Source organism: Pan troglodytes, chromosome X, assembly GCF_028858775.2.
Source record: "Pan troglodytes isolate AG18354 chromosome X, NHGRI_mPanTro3-v2.0_pri, whole genome shotgun sequence".
In the NCBI taxonomy this organism is placed as follows: domain Eukaryota; kingdom Metazoa; phylum Chordata; class Mammalia; order Primates; family Hominidae; genus Pan; species Pan troglodytes.
Genome location: NC_072421.2, coordinates 147,275,242 through 147,293,638, shown reverse-complemented (window position 1 = coordinate 147,293,638; position 18,397 = coordinate 147,275,242). Strand labels below are relative to the sequence as shown.

The following is an 18,397-nucleotide window of genomic DNA, read 5'->3' as shown; positions in this document are numbered from 1 at the left end:
TCAGATATCAGATTACTAATATTTTCTCTCCATCTATATAGTTTTTTCCATTCTTCTAACAGTATTTTTTTTTTTTTTTTTTTTTGGAGATGGAGTCTCACTCTGTCACCCAGCCTGGAGTGCAGTGGCGTGATCTCGACTCACTGCAACCTCTGCCCCCTGAGTTCAAGCGATTCTCCTGCCTCAGCCTCCCAAGTAGCTGGGATTACAGGTGCCTGCCAACGTGCCCGGCTATTTTTTGTATTTTTAGTAGAGACAGGATTTCACCATCTTGGCCAGGCTGGTCTTGAACTCCTGACCTCGTGATCCACCTGCCTCAGTCTCCCAAAGTGCTGGGATGACAGGCGTCAGCCATCGTGCCCGGCTGAGATTCACAGGAAAACCACGATCGGAGGGGTGTAAGTTTGTAGGAAAGAGGTTTTTAAGTGGCAGCATCTCTGCATGATTCAAACTCTGGAGGCATATGCATAAAGTCCAAGAAACACATGAGAAAATTGTACTTCTTGGAAACTAAGGAGCTCACAAATGATGAAATGTGATTCACACCGATTTGTAAATGAGCACCCATTTGTAAGTGAGCAGGCCGAGACAGGGAGATCCACCTGCAGACCATGGCTGGACTCTGGATTAATCCATTCCCATGTCTGCATTCTCTTATGGCCTCTTCCCACGTCTCCCAGGACTCTGCCAGCTACTGTCAAATTAAAAATCACAGGCAGGGATACCTCTGGGTTCTGGTGTGTGGGTGTTGGGGCTCTCTGCACGCCCTGATTTCAGAGCTCTTTTGATGTCTGTGCCCAGTTGTGTCTACGGTAAGAACTTGAATCTATTTCCTCTGATCAGTCAAAGAAGTTCGTCGATGATAGCATGTGTTCTAAGATGAACACCCCAAGTGACCAGAAAAGGCTGCTTCCTAAGTTAAAACATGACATGACATCTTTTAAATTAATTTTTGACTCCAAAAGAAAGGAGAAGGAAGGAAGGGAGGGAAAGAGAGAGAGAGAGAGAGCCGGAAGGAAGGAAGGAAGGAAGGAAGGAAGGAAGGAAGGAAGGAAGGAAGGAAAGGAAGCAGAGAGAGAGAGAGATGGAAGGAAGGAAGGAAGGAAAGAAGGAAGCAAAGAGAGAGAGAAAGAGAGAAAGAAAAAAGGAGAGGAAAGGAAAGTAGGAAGGAAGGAAAACAAGAAAGAAAAAGTGGGGGCATAGTGGGGGAATCAAGGAAGGAAGTAAAAAACCCCACCGGATCCAGCACAGACATAAAAGCCAAACGTAAATCCTGTCCACCAGACACTAATGAGCACCCTCTAAACTGCAAACCCGTAGGACTCCTTGGTAGTATGTGTCACCTCCACAACTATCAAGGGCACTTTTTAACCCAATGACAAAGCCAGACGTGATCTCATCTGAATGTAAAGTGAAGATCCTGTTATATAAAGGCACCGCCATGACAAGGAATGGCCAGTAACACAGAGTCATTGTGAACCCTAGGCCGGCAATGCTAGCAGCACAATTGGCACTCAGCGAGCAACTCCAGGTAACTTTTTTTTTTTTTTTTTTTTTTTTTAGACGGAGTCCTGCTCTGTCGCCCAGGCTGGAGTGCAGTGGCGCGATCTCGGCTTGCTGCACGCTCCGCCTCCCGGGTTCATGCCATTCTCCTGCCTCAGCCTCCCGAGTAGCTGGGACTACAGGTGCCCGCCGCCACGCCCGGCTAATTTTTTGTATTTTTAGTACAGACGGGGTTTCACCGTGTTAGTCAGGACAGTCTCGATCTCCCGAGCTCGTGATCCGCCCGCCTCGGCCTCCCAAAGTGCTGGGATTACAGGCGTGAGCCACTGCGCCCGGCCAGCTCCAGGTAATTTTTAATGAGTAGAGGCAGGATGTCTGAGGGGCTTCCTAAAACCCAGCACCTGCTCGAGTATCTCCTGGGCACTTTTCCAGGGAGGCGTGTTAGGCTGAAGTCTCTATCGTGCAAGCCAAAGATGTCGGAGGGGGGTACTGGACTGCAAAGAAAGAACAAGGATGGAGACCATGAAGACTTTTTTGTGCAGTCAGAAAATTACTCATTTTCTGACACATTTATTGACCAGCACATATTCTGCCCAAATGCTCCCCTCTATGTGCTCTGGTCTGCGTAGTCTGGGTACACCTGGGGCTCATCGCTAGCTGGCATGTACTGTGACGTGCGGTGGCTGTGGGGGCAATGGTGGTGCAGAGCTGGGAGATGGGGGAACATGACCATGGAGGCAGCAGGCTGTGCAGCCCCAGCAGCCACTAGGGTCACCGGTACCCAGAGATGGCAAAAGGGCAGCATGCCAGGTGCAGGAAGTCCTGTGGTGTCCATGGCAAGGGTACTACGGGACGCTGTGGGAAGGGCCACCACAGGCCCGTAAGAATTCATCTGAGTGGGAGATCCAGGGACATAGAGGAAGGGCAGTGCTGCAGGCCCAGGGACAGTGGCCACCGGAGTGACGTGAGCCTGGCTGCCCTCTGACCACTCGCCGGCCGGCTGGGTCACTGGACTGTTGTCACTCGCCACGGCGGAATCGGGCACCATCACAGGAGTTGCTGGTGGAGCAGAGCCACTCCTGATTTGGGTGTTGGGACCGGCCGGTTCCCGGTGTTGCGGTGTGACCTGGTCATTCTCATTCGGAGACGTGTGATCTTGTTGCTCAGTGTCTGCTGGTGCCAGACAGGATCCAGCAGCTTCTGGCTTGTCCTCCTCCTGATGTCTTGGTGCAGACTTGACGCCCACTCTTCTCTTCATCCTCACGAGGAGGTGAGGGGAGTCTCTTTGAAAGTAAGGATGGCAGTAGAACTCTAACTATAAGTCAAAGTTTAAATAAAAGGAAACTGCAAGTCACAAGGATGGACTACAACTACCAACCATCTACGCCCCTGTGCAAGAGAACTCTACTGGCCCAGGAGGCCTTTCTGGAAAAGGTCCCAGTCCCCAAAGGAAGCTGGGGACTCGCGTTCACATCGTCAAGGTTTACCAAGTTGTGGCGGGCCTTTCCGTCTTGGAAAAAGCCTCAAAATGGCAGATTAGGGTGTCCATGGCCGGCGGAAAGGGTCTTTGAAGTTGCAGACCAGGAGGGAAGAAGATTCTGGGCCTCCCCCATGCAGTGTCAGCTGGCAACAGAATGCACCCCGGCTGGGTTGGAGGCCCTGGGTACTGGCTCTTCCACACCAGGGGCCCACCTACCAAGAGCAGCAGGAGCATCTGCACCTCCTGCGCCAGGCGCCCTTCAGTGCTTCCACTTGAGCACCTCTCCAGACACCAGCTAGGGTGACAGTGGTACAAATACCAGACTCCCCTGGCCTGCTCACCTCACAGGGTAATGTGCTATGGAGTCAGGGGGACACAGCAACCGCCAGACGACATGGCTGGCCCCGGGGAGGATGACACGCAGATACGGCTACTTAGCACCTGTGATATTTTACACACTCGAGAGGGGCCCGCACCATCCTCAGCCCTCTCCCCACAGTCACTCTTAGTTCATGTCACCTCCACCCAGAGGGGGACACAGGCCCACAGCGATGGCCCCACACCCTGACTGAGGTCGCCCACTTCCCAGGAGGCAGTCCTGGGACTTCCACCCGACCAGGCCCCAGAGCCCACCGACTTAACCCCTCCAGAGGCTTGTCGTTCATTACCTTATTCAAGATGGAGACCAGCCTTTTTGCGGAGAAAATGCGGGTGAAGGTCCTGAAAGTGCATTGACGCCGTTTTCGGAAGCCATACAAGTTTAGCTGGCGGAAGAAGCTCTTTATCGAAGTTGTGGCAAACACTTTGTGTGCGACGTCCCTTTTGAGAATCTCCTTTTCAAAGAGTTTTTGATTGATCACTATACAAGCCCCACTGTCATCCCACCAGATGGACGAAAACTGGTTGCTGCTGACCAGTCTCCACAGTTTCTGTGGAAAGGGGAGGGAGAGGAGATTATCTTCTCCCTGGGGCGGGAAGTCACCGTCAGGGTGCGGCCTTCTGAACGAAGCTTCCTTGGCCAGAGGTTGGAAAGTGATTTCTTCTGTCAGCAGCCTCAAGTTAGGGCTCCCAGTGGACCCCGGGTCGTCCCAGGCAGGGGAAGGATCTGCTGGGTGAAGGGAGGTCTCTGACTGCAATTGGGGAGGGAAAGGCCCCCTTTCCAAGCCATGATCCTGTCCTCTCGAATTTCTTTCTTCACAGCGAGCCATACTCAATGATGGCTTGTCCTCCATCTGCCAAACTTGCTAGTGCAGTGTGGCCAGCAGCACCCCTTGGCAGTCATGTAACCAGCCCCATGACATCATAAAGGGGCTCTGACTGCCGGGGGGTGGCATCTCCACCCCCAGCAAGTTATGTAATAAAGGGCCAAGGCAGACAAGTAGCTGCCCATCTGCATGTGCACATTCTGGTCCTCACAGTCATTTCAATGGGAAAGATGACACTAGTGCACAAGAGTGCCGAGGGGCCCTGCCACACCGTAGATGCAGACCTGGAGCGGTCCCCTTGTCCTAGAGCTCCTGAGCCAGGCACAACTACAGCAAAGCCCTGGCTCAGGAAGGTCAGAGCTCACCGTCTGAGTCATGGGCCCACAGACCCCAGCACATGACTGACACTCGGAAGCACAGAACAAAGGGTAGGACGGTGCCCATGGGTCAGGCTGTAGCCACGCCACCCTTTCCACCCTGTCCTAGCCAGAGGCAGCAATGTGCTCCTTACAGATCCTCCTAACACACCCACACTGTCGGTCCCCAGCACGCAGATGCCCGACAGCCACTTAGGCAAATGGCTTAGCTGACTGCCCCACCACACGCCGTCGCCATGCAGTCCAGTGGGGAGTCGGAGCCAGCCTCCTTCCTGCCTCTCCTCGGCCTGCACGTGTCCCCCCACCAGGCAGAGACCCTTCTACACCCCGGGTCTCTGCGGTCACATCGCGGTGGGGCATGCAGCTGTTGGCCTTCGAGCATGTTTTGTTTTCCTTGGCCAGTGTCTCCAGAGAAACGCACGTGGGTTTGTGTCCAGCGGTCCATCTCTGCAACAGTTGTTCCTTTGGGATTGGATGCTAGGAGGTCACGGGAGAGGTGTCCATCCAAAGCAGTGTCTGTGCCACACACTGTCCCCACACACAGGGCCACCTCTGCACAGACTCCCCCGACTCGATTCTGGGCACAGAGCTCAGTGACCTTCCAGAGACTGCCACGAACCGGTGATGCCTCCACGCTTGAGACATCCTGACCGCAGGGCCCAAGACGCACTGGCTCAGGGGGTGACAGTGAGGGGTCTGCAAACAGACTGCTGATGCTCAACCCGGCCGCTGCCGAGCTGTGTGACTTGGGCACGTCGCTTAACCTCTCTCGCCTCTGTCTCCTCCCGGGGATAAGAGTAGTAGCACCTGCTTCCCGGGGCTGTGAGGATCCAGTGGGACGTATAGGAACTAGCGAGGCACCGGCAGTTGGGTCAGAGCTACTGTTGTCACTTCACAAGGCATTTTCTTGAACAGCAAGTCGGAAATCTCATGAGCCTAAGGCAGAATCCACCTGTGGCCTCTGGTTACAACCCACAGGACTGAAAATCCTTCCAGCCACAGCAACTGGTGAATTTCCTGGTCAATTGCCACAAGTCATGAGCTGAACCCCACTTGAGTTTCAGTTCAGGTAGAACTCTAGAGACGGCTAGGGCAAGCTAGACAGCAACTGCAGAGCCTTTTGTTGCAGCGTGAGCAGTCCTCAGCTGTTGACATCACTGGGGAGCAAACGGGGACCAGGAGCGGTGAAAGGACAGTGTCTGCTGCAGATTGTCGTAGCACCCAAGGAACACTCCAGAAAGCCTCCTAAGCAGTAACAAGTGTGGCAAGGTGTAGCCCAGCCAACAGTGGCATCTGCAAGGCGTCCCCTCCTTCCTCCCACTACCCCGTATACCCTGGGACCTGTGCACTGAAGGACTCATTCTAAAGGCTGTGCCCCTGCAGCCGCCAGCCTCACTCGCTGGCTGCCTGTGCCAGCTAGAGATTTCTTTCCTCTGAGGCTGGCTGAGAGGACCATTCCAGTTTCCTGGGCCATCCAGCAAAGAAGATACACATCATGCACGTGTAAAATGAGGAACCGGTTTATTGAACAGCTTAAGAGAGCAAAAATAGTGGCATTAGCTACATTTTTCACACACTGAGCAGGAAAGGCTAAACCATCCCGTTCCCCTATACCCCAAAGAGAACAGGGCTTGCTGGAGGCCAGTGCCAAGGGCGGAGTCGTGCTCGCAGCAGACTTGAATTAACCCCATGTAGGCCGGCGAGCAGTTGCCCGCGTGAAAACACCACCCTCTTCTCCTGGCTGAGAAGATCAAAGCTCTTTTTTAACCCTCTTTTCAGCAAAGGACCTATTTGTTTTCAGGCAGGAGGATGTTAAACTTGCAGCCTCTGACACACGGTGGAACCTGCAGTGCTTGGAGAAACGGCACGCACACGTGAAAACATCATGCCTACTCCAAAGCCTTCTTGTTGCTGGCAGGAGGGAAGCTTGAGACTTTCCCACGCATAGTCGTGACCCGCGTGGCCGTTTCTGCTCTCAGCAACATTCTCTAGTGTTCCGGCTTCAAGCAGCGCTTGTCAGGTTCGAAGCTAGCCACTATTCTGAGAACGTCAGAAAAGCATGGACCATCTCTTGCTTGGTGTTGCCGTTCTGGCAGTAGCAGCTACTACGTACCTGCATGAGTTCCAGGGCAGAAGTGGCAATGTCCCATGAAGGCGTGGCACCCCACGGGAGGGGGGGAGTGTGCCACGGGCGTCCACTTCTGCAGCAGAAGGCATGTGCCTACAGCACAAGCTTGTAAAAAAATACTTGAACAGAATATGCTGTACAGAACTAGGGTTTAACACCACATATGAAGATGCTAAAACATTTGTATAAATACTCTGTATACAAGCATGGAGTCACTCCCGTAGAAAGGGCTCATCGGTGAGGCTATGAAAAACTGCTGTCAGCATGCCCAAAGAGAAACTACTTCCACAGTAGGAACAGAAAAAAGGACTGTGCTGTGTCTAAACACGTGGTGCATCAGAGACATAGTTACAGTTCCTACTGACTGCCCCAGCCACGACCTGGGAGTGCTGAGCGAGCTGCAGGAGGTCAGCCCTGTGGAGAAATACATTTCTAAACAATACTTTTGATTGGGATTTCAGCACCGTATAGACAGATGTTCCTTCTGGGGGCCTGGCAAGCAGCCATCTCCCAGTGGGTCTGACGGGGAAGAGGGGTACCTGGAGGCCCTCCCAGACAGATGGTAATCCCACCCCTGTTCTGACACTCTTCCTGGCATCTGCATCTGCTGGCACACACCCCCGTCACCTGCCACTTCCGCGTCCCGTCGTGGTGAGTGGCTGATAGGCGCTGGATGCAAACAAGGCATGAGATGGACGTACCTGGAGACCCAGCTCCAGTACTGGTTCTGGTCTGCGGGGTGAACGAGGGGGCAGAGGAAGGCGGAGAGAGTGCGTCCCAGTCCACTTAAGCTCTGTCCCCGGAAGTGGCATCTAATCTGGCATTTCGATATTTAATTTGGGAGGTGGGAGCACATACTTCCCAGGGCTCTGGGTAATGACCACCCTGGCCTTCTTTCGAAACATGGGTGCGATTTTAGGGGGCTCCGGAACTGGGGTCTCTTCGGTTTCTTCATTATCTTCGTGATGGAGATCATAGGAAATGTTTCCATATTCTCGTAGAAATGGGAAGATTTCAAGCAGAAACTGACAGAAATCTTTGCGGATACCAAACCACCCTGAAAAATAAGAATTTTTTATTTCACACACGAGGCTCAACTGACCTTCCTGTTAACTTTCTTTCCATAACAAGAAGTTTCACTCCTACAATGTCATAACATACTTTATCCAGACTCCTGAGTCACAAAGCCTGAACAGGGCTTGAGTACCCAAAATGGGGAAGAAGTGCAAATGCTAGCTCTGTGGTGCTTGGAGTGGGGTTCCCGGACCGGCAGGGACAGCGTCCACGGGGCCTAGTTAGGGATGCCATTCTCGGGCCCCAGCCCAGACCTCCAGAAACTGAGTCAGGCTAGGGTGGGCTCCAGCGGTCCCCTTTTTCTGGCCCTTTTGGGATTCTGCTGGATGCCCAAGTTTGAGAACTACTGCTCCAGTGAGTCTCAAAATATCTGTGGTGCGCAGACTACGGTGTCTTCCGCTAATCTTCTCCAGCCAGGATAAACTCATGGATGACAGTGCCACCCAAGAACAAGATTTCTGTCACCCTCTGGAATCCGTGAGGGTGGTAGTCATGCATGGGTCCTGGCCAGGAGGGGGCCTGAACTCATGGAGCCACCTTAAAGCCACTTTCCCAGTCCCACTATTCCTCTCTGTAGGCTACTGGAGTGTCAGCTCGGTGCAAGCCCTCCCTGCTCCCGGGGCGGGGTGGGGGGGCGCAGAGGCACAAACAGCAAGCACAGCCCGGGCTGCTGGGCTGCAGTGAGGCCCTGCCCCTAAACCCACTGGCTTTCCGAAGGGCAATGCTCTGGGCTTCCATGCCATGGAGCTCACAGCCTTGCCAGGAAGGCACCCTCTGCAGAGATCGTTTTGGAAGTGTCTGCCTCAGCAAGCAGGTGGAGGGGAATAGAGTGTTAGCAAGGCAAGACAGGCAAGACTCGGATGATGGCAGCAAGGATATGGGGGAGGCAGAGAGGCCAACAGGGACCTAGGATGAATCCCAGGTTTGGGTGGGAGATGTGGATTTTCCATCAAACCCTCCCGGGCCTGGGAAGAATCTGTCTTGATCCCCATTTTGCAGAGGAGGGAACGGGATCTCTGAGAGGTTGCCTGCCGTGTCTGGTTCTACCTCAAATGGCAGCGTGCACTGCGAGAAAAGTCCCGGTGCAGGCCAGCAGAACACCAGAGTTACGGCATGCCCTTCCCTTAGAAGGTCCCAGAATTTCCTCAGCCCTCACTTTCCCACACAAGCTTCTAAATTGGGGCCCTCGGGGACTCATCCCTTCCTAGACTTCTATCCGCCCCCCCCACCCCCTGGTCCCACCCCAGACACACACCAAGGACTTCTGAAATGCTGAGTACATACAGTGGTTTCCTCCCTTCTGTCCAAATGTGGTTGCCATCAGCGTGATCAACGAGAGCCAAAGGGGGACAAAGATCGGGATGCAGGAGAAGGCGTTGTGGCCATCCAGTTTGTGAACCAGCAGAATCTAAAGAAAGAGACATAGTCCCGGTTGATGCCAGCACCGAAAATGGGCAGAGGCGGAAGCCAGACTTCATTAGGCAGTTCCTCCCCACCACCCCACCCCCGCGTGAGCTCCCACAAGAGGGAACATCAGCACCGCCAGAAAAAGGCAGGAAACCACCTATCCCTGGGGAAAGCTCGAAATGAGCTTTTATGTCCCTCTTCAGAGCTCGGCAATAGCCTATCCACTTGAAAAGTTCCCAGTGCCAGCAGTTTTATGGCAAACTCCTCCCGGTGTTTGTTCTAAGGAGTCAGCAGCTCCCATTCTAGAATTCTCCACGTGACTCCAATACACAAATCTGACATCCAAGTCTGCTTTCCCGAGAGTGGAAACTGGAGCCATACAGAGGCACCATGGCTAAAAAGGTGCACTCTTCTCCCTGCCAGCCCCACGTGCTGCCCCCAAGAGAAAGGAAGGATGCTCTCCTTTCCCCGAAGCTCCCTCTCGGAGACGGCTGTGTTCTCTCCCCTCTCCTGGAGTGGGCTCACTGTGAGCTCGAGGGACAGAGGCTGCCTTTCTAGGGGTGCAGAATCCTGTCAGGGGAAGCGCAAGCTTCAGGGGCTGAAGAGGCTTCCCGTGGAACGCTTACCTCAAATGTAAGAAGGGGCACGACGATGGTCATCCAGCTCAGGGCCATGGTTATGTGTGTCCTGCGCTGCTCCGCAATCACATCCATAGAGCGCAAGAACAAGACGGACCACACAATGTAGTAGAGGACCACCAGGCACAGAAAGGACATGAGAATCCACAGCGGGACACACACAACCTGGGGGTGGGTGAGAGAACAGCAAGAGAAGTCTCTTTAGAGCTTCCAACCTGGCCTCTGATGGAAGGCATCTTTAGCACCTTGCTGTGTCTGTCCAGTTAAGGCGGTCCTTCCCGTGAGCCGAATAAGGACCGTTCCATCTCCCAGGACTGCTGGGAGCATCGCTCAGGACAGAAAAGGTATGGTATGTTCACTATGGGGCCTGCTGCCACCAGGGGACACACACGCTCAGTGAGTCATCAGTCCCTCTTCCTTTGGGTGACAGACAGCCCTGCACCTGGCTCCGCAGCCTCTACTCTTCCAGAGGCCCACTCTCCCACACTCTCTCAGGCTCCTCTAGGTTCTGCTGCCATCACAGCTTCCCGGGAAATGGGACACAACTGTCACCCTGTGCACACACACAAGATCTCACCCCAACAGACTCTCTTCACAGGCAACATTCCCACAACCTGCTGGGGGTACTTTGGCAACACAAATGGGAATGGGCTCCCCAGAAAGTCTGGCTGCCTGGGCTCCTAAGGATCCCTAACCTCACCCCTACCAAGTTAGTGAACTTGGCGGGTTGATGCTGGATACAGGGTGATGCTGGATACAGGGTGATGCTGGATACGTAGCGCTGCCGAGTCCCCGCCTCCACGGCAAGGGCGCATTCCCAGTATGTCCCTGTCGTACCAGGTAGACCTTGTCTCATCCACACACAAGCCCAGAGGATGAGTTCCGGGGGCGCCACTTGGCCAGGCTCCCCTGTGACACGTCTTCGCCCTCCTGCCCTGCCTCCTGGGACGACACTCCTCCGTTCTCCCTTTTTATTAATTATCTATCATACAGTAGGAAAAGTGACCGCTTCCTTTGGTGTGAGTTCCCTGAGTCTTCACACAAGTAGATTCGCACAGCCGTTGGCAGGATGCAGAAGAGGTCTGTCACCCTGCAAAACTCTCCGTGCTGTCCCTTCACTATCACACCGTCCCCACCATTAGCCCTGGCAAACACTGATCTGTTCTCTGTCACTGTACTTTTGTCTCTGCTGGAACTTTATGTAGATGGCATCGCGAGACAAGTAACCTGTTGAGACTGGCTTCCCGCCATCCACATAATGTCTCTAATGAGATTCACCCAAGTTGTTCCCTCCCTGTATCCACAGGTCGTTCCCTCTCAGTTCTGAGTGGTATTCCATTGTATGGATGCCTACAGTTTATCTGACTGTCCGCTGAGGGTGGTTTGTGAAAACCAAACAAGGCCGCTATCCAAAATGCAAACAAGACTGCTACAAACACTGGTGTGTGGGTTTCTACAAGGCTGCGCGCTTTCACTTCTCTGGGGGTAAATCTTATACCCAGGAGTGGGGCAGCCAAGTCCCACGGTAAGTGCACTTTTAACTGCATCAGAGATGGCCAAACCATTTTCTACAGTGCCCGTACCACCTGCCTTCCCGCCAGTAACACTGGAGTGTCCCAGTTCCTCTGCATCCTCCCAGGCACGTGGCCTTGTCAGTGTTGCTGAGTTTCACCATTCTGAAGCCATGTGTTTCGGGCCCTCATCCTGGTTGTAGTTTGTCTTCCCTAACCTGTAATGGCGTTGAGCATCTTTTCCTGTGCTTTTTCGCCATGTGTATATCCCCTTCGCAAATTGTCAACTCTTTTGCCAAATTTTAGGTGTTTCTTTTTGCAGTTTTGAGTTTTTAAGAGTTCTCTGTATGTTCTGGGTGCAAGTCAGTGTTTTGATGTGTGTTTTGCAAATATTTTCTCCCAGTCTGTGGCCTGTCTTTATTTTATTTTTGAGGAAGTCCAAATTTATGATTTCTCTCTCATATGGACCATATTAACAGTGCCATTTCTAAGTACTCTTTGCCTAATTGCAAACCCCAAAGATTCTGTCCTATGTTATTTCCTAACAGATCTATAGTTTTACATTTTCTTTTAGATCTATGATTTGAGTTGGCATACGAATTTTACTTCTCCTGACCAGTTCTTGATTGTAGGTTTCTCTGCAGAGTCTATGCACCGCCTTTCTTCCCCCTTCCCCATTCTGTGATGAGATTCTCCTTTTTACTGAAGTTCCCTTCATGGGTGGAATGTTAGATCTCAATAGCCTTCCTTGTTTTCTCTTGCTCACTATGGGAAACATGTACTCAGACTGCTTCATCAACTGGGATCTACAGACGATGAAGGGCAGAAAAAATCTTTCTTCTCATTTGTGGAAAGCTCTCAAAATTACTAATCTTTTTTTTTCCCTGACAGTATCTTATACGAAAAAATTTGGTCTTGTTTAGATATGTTTCCTTCACGTCACAACAGAAACAGTTTTGAACCCAATGACCATTCTCCAGATACAGCACTGTGAAGTTGTAGGATGAGTGACTGAATATTTTTTATTATGAATGTTTTATCAAAGACTTTGGGCAGAAGTGATTATTCCCATCTTTAAATATGGAGTATACTTAGGTTCCCTTCATTTCTTCTCTGCTCCCAATTCTTTACTATACTTTTCACTTTTTAAGGGTAACTATATTTAATACATAAAATATATTGTATGCAAAATTATACATCAAACAACAGAGAAAATAAAACCGAACAAAAACACTAGCATGACCTTACCTCCCAGTGGCAATGGAACTCTTCTGCCTTTAGTCTCCATCTTTTTTCCATGCATTTAATAGTGGAAACTATACTGTGTTCTCTAATTTCTACCTTGCCACTTATCTTTCTATCTCTGCATCCATCTACCCATTTATTCACAGTTAATTTCAACCAAATGCCCAGTAACTGAAGTCACAGTTTAGAAGCATGACATAGATGCCACCACCAGCAAGAGTGTAAATGGGTATGGCTTTTTTTTTTTTCTTTTGAGACAGGGTCTTGCTACATTGCACAGGTTGGTCTCGAACTCCTGAGCTCAAGTGATCAGCTCACCTCGGCCTCCCAAAGTGCTGGGACTGTAAGTGTAAGCCACTGCGCCTGGCCAGGTATGGCTTTTGGAAAAGCAAGTTGGCAGTGCAGTATACGTATATAGGAATCTCAAATAGTTCCCAACCTCTAGCTCAGTAACACTATTTCTGGACTATTTCCTAAGAAAACAACCAAAAAACAAAAGGCAAAAATTTTAATGCATAAACATATATACTGCAGTATGATTTAAAATCATTCAACACTGGCAACAATGGAAATACCATATTTTAGAAATAAGAGGATGGTCTGATACATGCACTTGAAGAATATTTTGTATCAATTAAACTTTAGAAGTCATGTTTATAAAGACCTTTTATTAACATGATAAAATGTTTATGATACAACATTAAAACAAAAAAATCAGGATACAAAATGGTGCACACAGTTATATCCAAACTGTTTGTATAAAACACAGACATAAAAACACTAACCATGTTATCTCCCCATGGTGGGATTATGGGTGACTATTAGGCTATTACTTCTGCTTGTCCGTCTTTTCCAAGCTTTGTACAGTGAATATGAATTACTTTTATAATAAAAAAGAAGTTTATTTAAGGATTTTAAAAGTTACATACAAGCCAGGGCCAGTGGATGATCTTGTCCAGTCTTAAGGCAATGAATATAAACTGGAGAATGTTGACAGAACACAGGATTTCTAACTAAAAATGAAGAGAAGAATCAGTTAAACAAAGTATAATTTGCATTTAATACTGCAGTAATTTGGTTAACACACTAAAAGACAATACACATTATAATACAGTGTAACTTGTATAATATTATATTGCACTGGAAACTCCTGATTTTCAGTACCAGAGGGGCACAGCAGTATTACGGCAAGGGGAAATAGGGCTCAGCCTGCTGCCTTGCCCCTCTGCTGCCTTGCCCCTCTGTTGCCTTGCCCCTCTGCTGTCTTGCCCCTCTGCTGCCTTGCCCTTTCTGGCCTGAGGCCTGAGCACAGATGAGAACCTTGTTTCCAGGTTCACTGGGAACACAGGCTAGCTGCAATAGACCACTAAGCTTCCTTCATGTCCCTACCAACAATACTGTCTACTCGAAACCATCCTTGTGCATCCTTCTTCTCATACCTCGGTTTTGCCCTTGGACCCCACCCCTTCCTTTCAGGCTCCTTGAGGACCTTGTCACATCAAGTCATCAACTATAGATTCCTTACTGTATCTTTAACCCCACCTATTCCATTGATCCCTCCTAGCAGCACAGAAATGACTCCTTCTCATTAAAAACAAAAGCCCCGAAACCAGATAAACCCACCCCATCCTTTGATCCAAGACCCCTCTTAGCCTCAGGTTTCTCTCTGTGAGACAGTAATGAATATGCAAGCCCCTACTATCTCATCTACCATTCCCAGCTTCCTTGTGATCTGGCCTCCACCCCCATGACCACCAGAAGACAGCTTTCATCAAAGTCACCGATAACCAGGAGGCAGCAAAAACACTTCAACTGGCATCCTACTGATACCGTGGATGACTCTTTCCTTTTTGCTCCCCTCCTCCTGGCCTTCTAGGATCCCACCATACAGTCTTGGAGCCCTCTGGAGTGTTCTGGTAATTCCTTCTGTCTCCTTTTCCCCCTCCTTAAATGGTGATGCTCCGCAGAGCCACAAACTCAGTCTTCTCTCCCGACTAGGAAGACAGACACACAAACACACATATTTTCACTCACCCGCTGCACCCTGGACTGGGGGAGAAGAAATTTCAACCAGACCCTTGGTCTGCATTATTACCTCCTTCATGGTTAGTTCTCACATCTGTCTCCAACTTAGCCTTCCTGCTGCATAGCAGACCCAGCTGTGCATAGGCCACTCGGCTCTCCTAAAGGCACCTCAAATGAAGCCAGTCCCAAATAGAGATCATTATCGCCTGCACTTAGAACCTTGTATCTCCTCTTTCTATAGCCTCCCATGTCACTTTCTATGGCCTCCCATGTCACTTTCTATGGCCTCCCATGTCACTTTCTATAGCCTCCCTTGTCACTTTCTATGGCCTCCCATGTCACTTTCTATGGCCTCCCATGTCACTTTCTATAGCCTCCCATGTCACTTTCTATAGCCTCCCATGTCACTTTCTATAGCCTCCCATGTCACTTTCTATAGCCTCCCATGTCACTTGGAGGCACAACAGTGGTCTCATTTCTCAAGCCATGAGCCCGGGAATCACCCTGCATTCTTTTTCCCACACTGTCGCATTCAGTCACCACATCCTGTCCACTGTAAAGTCCAGATTTCTCCTGAATCCCGTGCCCACTTCCTATCCTGATGATGACTGCCTAGTGAGGCCTTCTTCGGCACCATCCGCCTACCACTTCAGCAACCCCTTACTAACCTCCCGCCTCCAGCCCAAACGCCCTGCAGGCTGCTCCTCACTCTGGTAAAGTACATTCTTGCTCACAAAATTGAAATCTGGGACCAGGCCCAGAGCTTCCCAAAAGTTCTCAGTACATAGGTACATGGGGAATTTAGTAATTCCTCCATAGACCTCTAGGCCAAAAGAAATCCCTAATGTGGCTGGGAATGCCAACAGTTGCACTGATTTAAGTAATTACATCTAACTTAGTAAGTATTTCTAAGTAGCCACTAGAAAAAATAATTCATATAAATCTAAAGAAAAATGTTAATATTATTCTTAAATAACCAAAACTAATTCCCAGTGGGATGCGTGTGCCTGTCAGGTAGCTCACCATTTCCCACGCCTTGGAATCAGACAAGGTGCTCCCACTCGTTACCTGTTCTTCACCCGGATTTTCACACAGCATTAGCCTTTTTTGTTTTCACAGCAACTGCTGAAAACCCAGCTTCTTAAAGATACGACGTCACTGAAAGGAATGCAGTGTGGCCTAAAAATAAACCTGTAAACTATTTCAAGCTAGTAGTTTGTATGGTGTCCCAACAAATGTCAGGTATTACTGTTTTCCTCAAAATGTCCACTATCCCCTGGTGCCCTGTGAGTGCACTGGGGTGCCTGGGGCACTTCAGCACATGCTCTGCGGGCTGAGGATGTGGCCCCTATTTGCCCCAATCCCTCTGTAGAGGCTCCCTCTCTTCTCAACTCCCACAGTTCCTTCCTTTCCACCTTGTGCTCCCGTCGGATCTGAATCGCCACAGTCCACTCAGCTGATGGAGTGTTTCCTGCCTCTAGGCTTCAATGTGTCCCAAAAATGCCATCCCTTCCCTCCCAACACAGGGCTTCCTGGCAGACCCTCAACTCCTCCTTCCCATCTCTGTATGAGCCTACTCCAGACCACCCCCTCACCAACATAGGTACTGTTCTTGCATCACAGGAGGAGGGAGCTCAGCTCCTGGTATGTTGTTTCTTCCAAGGGCAGGAATGCCTAGAGTGTGAATATATGAAAGACTTACTTTCTGTAATTCAGGCCCAATGCAGTCCTAGCCCTTGTATAGTTGTCCCTTGGTATCTGTGGGGGACTGGTTCCAGGACCCCCTGCAGATACCAAAATCCATGGATGCTCAAGTCCCTGATATAAACTGGGAATTGTAGGGAGGGTGAAAGTGGACCATCAGATACTCTCCCTCCACGGCTCACTCCTACCTACCACTATACCCATGCTGTGGCCTTTCCACCAGCATGAAAATCAGGGAATAGCTCCCCTTGTTCAAGGCCAAACCCTTCCTGGTGCTCCGGGTCCCATTCTCCCTGAGTCCCACAGGGCCTTGCTCCATCACCGTCCCTCTGTCTACATACCTTCCCCTCACGCCCATACCTGGGGTCCAGGCTTATATGCCTGACCCACCCTACAGCTGCTATGTTTACTTCCTAAGCCAACTGCAGTCTTCTCCCTTCACTCTTTATCCACACGGCTCAAAACCAGGCATCTACAGCCTCTAGTTCTCCCCTCAACCCATCAGTATTCAGCTTTGGGCCCTCAGCTTCTATGCAGTTATGTAGTTATGTGCCCGGGCTTTAGAGTCGGGCTGACTCAAATGGAATCCTGGTCCTGCCCCTTCACATGTGGCCATGAACAAATGACTTATCTTCTCTGGACCTACCTCACAGAGTTAGTTAGTAAGAAAACTACCACATGTAATGTGCCTCGCACAATGCCTGGCACACAGTAAGTGCTCAATAAACATTATCTGCAATTATTTTCATTACTATTATTACTAGTCCTGGTATTTTATTCATCTGCATATCCTCTATGCTTAGGGAAAAAGGGCTTGGCATCTAGTAAATACTTGATAAATGTTTATTGAATGAATAAACAAACACAGGGGCACATCAGGATAAGCTAACCAGACAGCAGGGGAGGTGCTAAATCATGGGGTCTGAGGTGGGGAGATGGTCAGTTTTGAGTGTCAACTTGGCTGGGCTATAGTACCCAGTTATTTAATCAAACACTAAGCTTGCTGTTGCAGTGAAGGTACTGACTTTGAATAAAGGAGACTACCCTCCATAGCATGGGTGGGCCTCATGCAATCAGGTGAAGGCCTTAAAAGCAAAAACTGTGGTTTCCTGGAGAGGAAGAAATTCTGTGCCAGGACTGCAGTGTCAACTCCTCCTAGGTCTCCAGCCTGTTCACCTGCCCTGGAGATTTCAGACTTGCCAGCCCCACAGTAATGTGAGCCAGTTCCTTAACTCTCTTTATACATATATCTGTATCTAACCTATCAGTTCTGTTTCTGTCTGATTGATACAGGATGTGAAGCTGGGAGAAGGCTGATGTCCTGGGTGAAAAGCTAGTGTTCTAAGTGAAGAAAGAAAAATTGTTATTTCCATCATCTTTTGTTGCCTTGTTGTCTCATGATGTAGAGTTGGTAATGATCAAGCTCTTCCTAACAAAGGGTAAGAAATTGACATCTGAATAACTGAGCAAAATATTTTACTTTTGAAAACATTCTTTTTTTTTTTTTTTTTTAAGACGGAGTTTCATTCTGTCACCCAGGCTGGAGTGCAATGGTTCAATCTTGGCTCACTGCAACCTCCGCCTCCTGGGTTCAAGAGATTCTCCCGCCTCAGCCTCCGGAGAAGCTGGGATTACTGGCGCATGCCACCACGCCTGGCTAATTTTTGTATTATTAGTAGAGACGGGGTTTCACCATGTTGGCCAGGCTGGTCTCAAACTCCTGACCTCAAGTGATCCACCTGCCTTGACCTCGCAAAGTGGAAAACATTCTTAAATATATGAAATCTCACCTCTAGTGACCTGTCATGTCGAAAGCCCCAAACGCAAGCTGCAACAGACACCGGGGAAACAAAGAACAGCGGCATGAAGACCAGGAGCCAGAAATGGCTTCCTCTCTCGATTCTGTCACAGACCAGAACTTCAAACATCAACAAGAGCAAGTGGATGCCCACTGCAATCAACATGGCTTTAAACTCCACACACGTTTCTCCTTCTGCTCTAAAAAAGGGAGAGAAGAAGAAAACACTCTCAGTTCAGAATCTCCACTATAAGCAAGCAGTTCAGGGCAAATACCAACTTATATTGATACTTTGAATTTTA

General features: G+C 49.9%; 2 protein-coding genes across 4 annotated transcripts in view; both read right to left on the bottom strand.

The window, feature by feature from the left end:
* Window positions 1–2,020: 2,020 nt before the first annotated feature.
* LOC473816 (heat shock transcription factor, X-linked) lies at window positions 2,021–6,120 on the bottom strand. The gene is made up of 2 exons (XM_016944374.3): window positions 3,652–6,120; window positions 2,021–2,818 (listed from the first exon to the last, which is right to left on the bottom strand). The coding sequence occupies exons 1-2, from the start codon at window positions 4,213–4,215 to the stop codon at window positions 2,111–2,113; spliced, it is 1,272 nt and encodes a 423-aa protein (XP_016799863.1). The 5' UTR covers window positions 4,216–6,120; the 3' UTR covers window positions 2,021–2,110.
* Window positions 6,070–18,397, bottom strand: part of TMEM185A (transmembrane protein 185A) — a 35,424-nt gene continuing 23,096 nt past the window's right edge. For 2 of the 3 annotated variants that reach the window (XM_016944375.3, XM_016944376.3), the window contains 5 exons: window positions 18,088–18,295; window positions 13,498–13,581; window positions 9,801–9,977; window positions 9,052–9,175; window positions 6,070–7,750 (listed from right to left, as the gene is read on the bottom strand). In XM_016944375.3, the coding sequence (XP_016799864.1) occupies window positions 7,506–7,750; window positions 9,052–9,175; window positions 9,801–9,977; window positions 13,498–13,581; window positions 18,088–18,295 (838 nt within the window). In that variant the 3' untranslated portion in view covers window positions 6,070–7,505. The remainder of the gene's footprint in view (window positions 7,751–9,051; window positions 9,176–9,800; window positions 9,978–13,497; window positions 13,582–18,087; window positions 18,296–18,397) is intronic. The other variant, XM_009439759.5, reaches the window with a different exon arrangement.

What these genes read in the sequence shown, in the direction of transcription:
- LOC473816 (XM_016944374.3), bottom strand. Translation starts at nt 4,215, where the DNA reads ATGGAGGACAAGCCATCATTGAGTATGGCTCGCTGTGAAGAAAGAAAT. An exon ending in TGGTCTCCATCTTGAATAAG is followed by an intron (nt 2,819 to 3,651) that starts GTAATGAACGAC and finishes TTTGACTTATAG; the next exon opens with TTAGAGTTCTACTGCCATCC.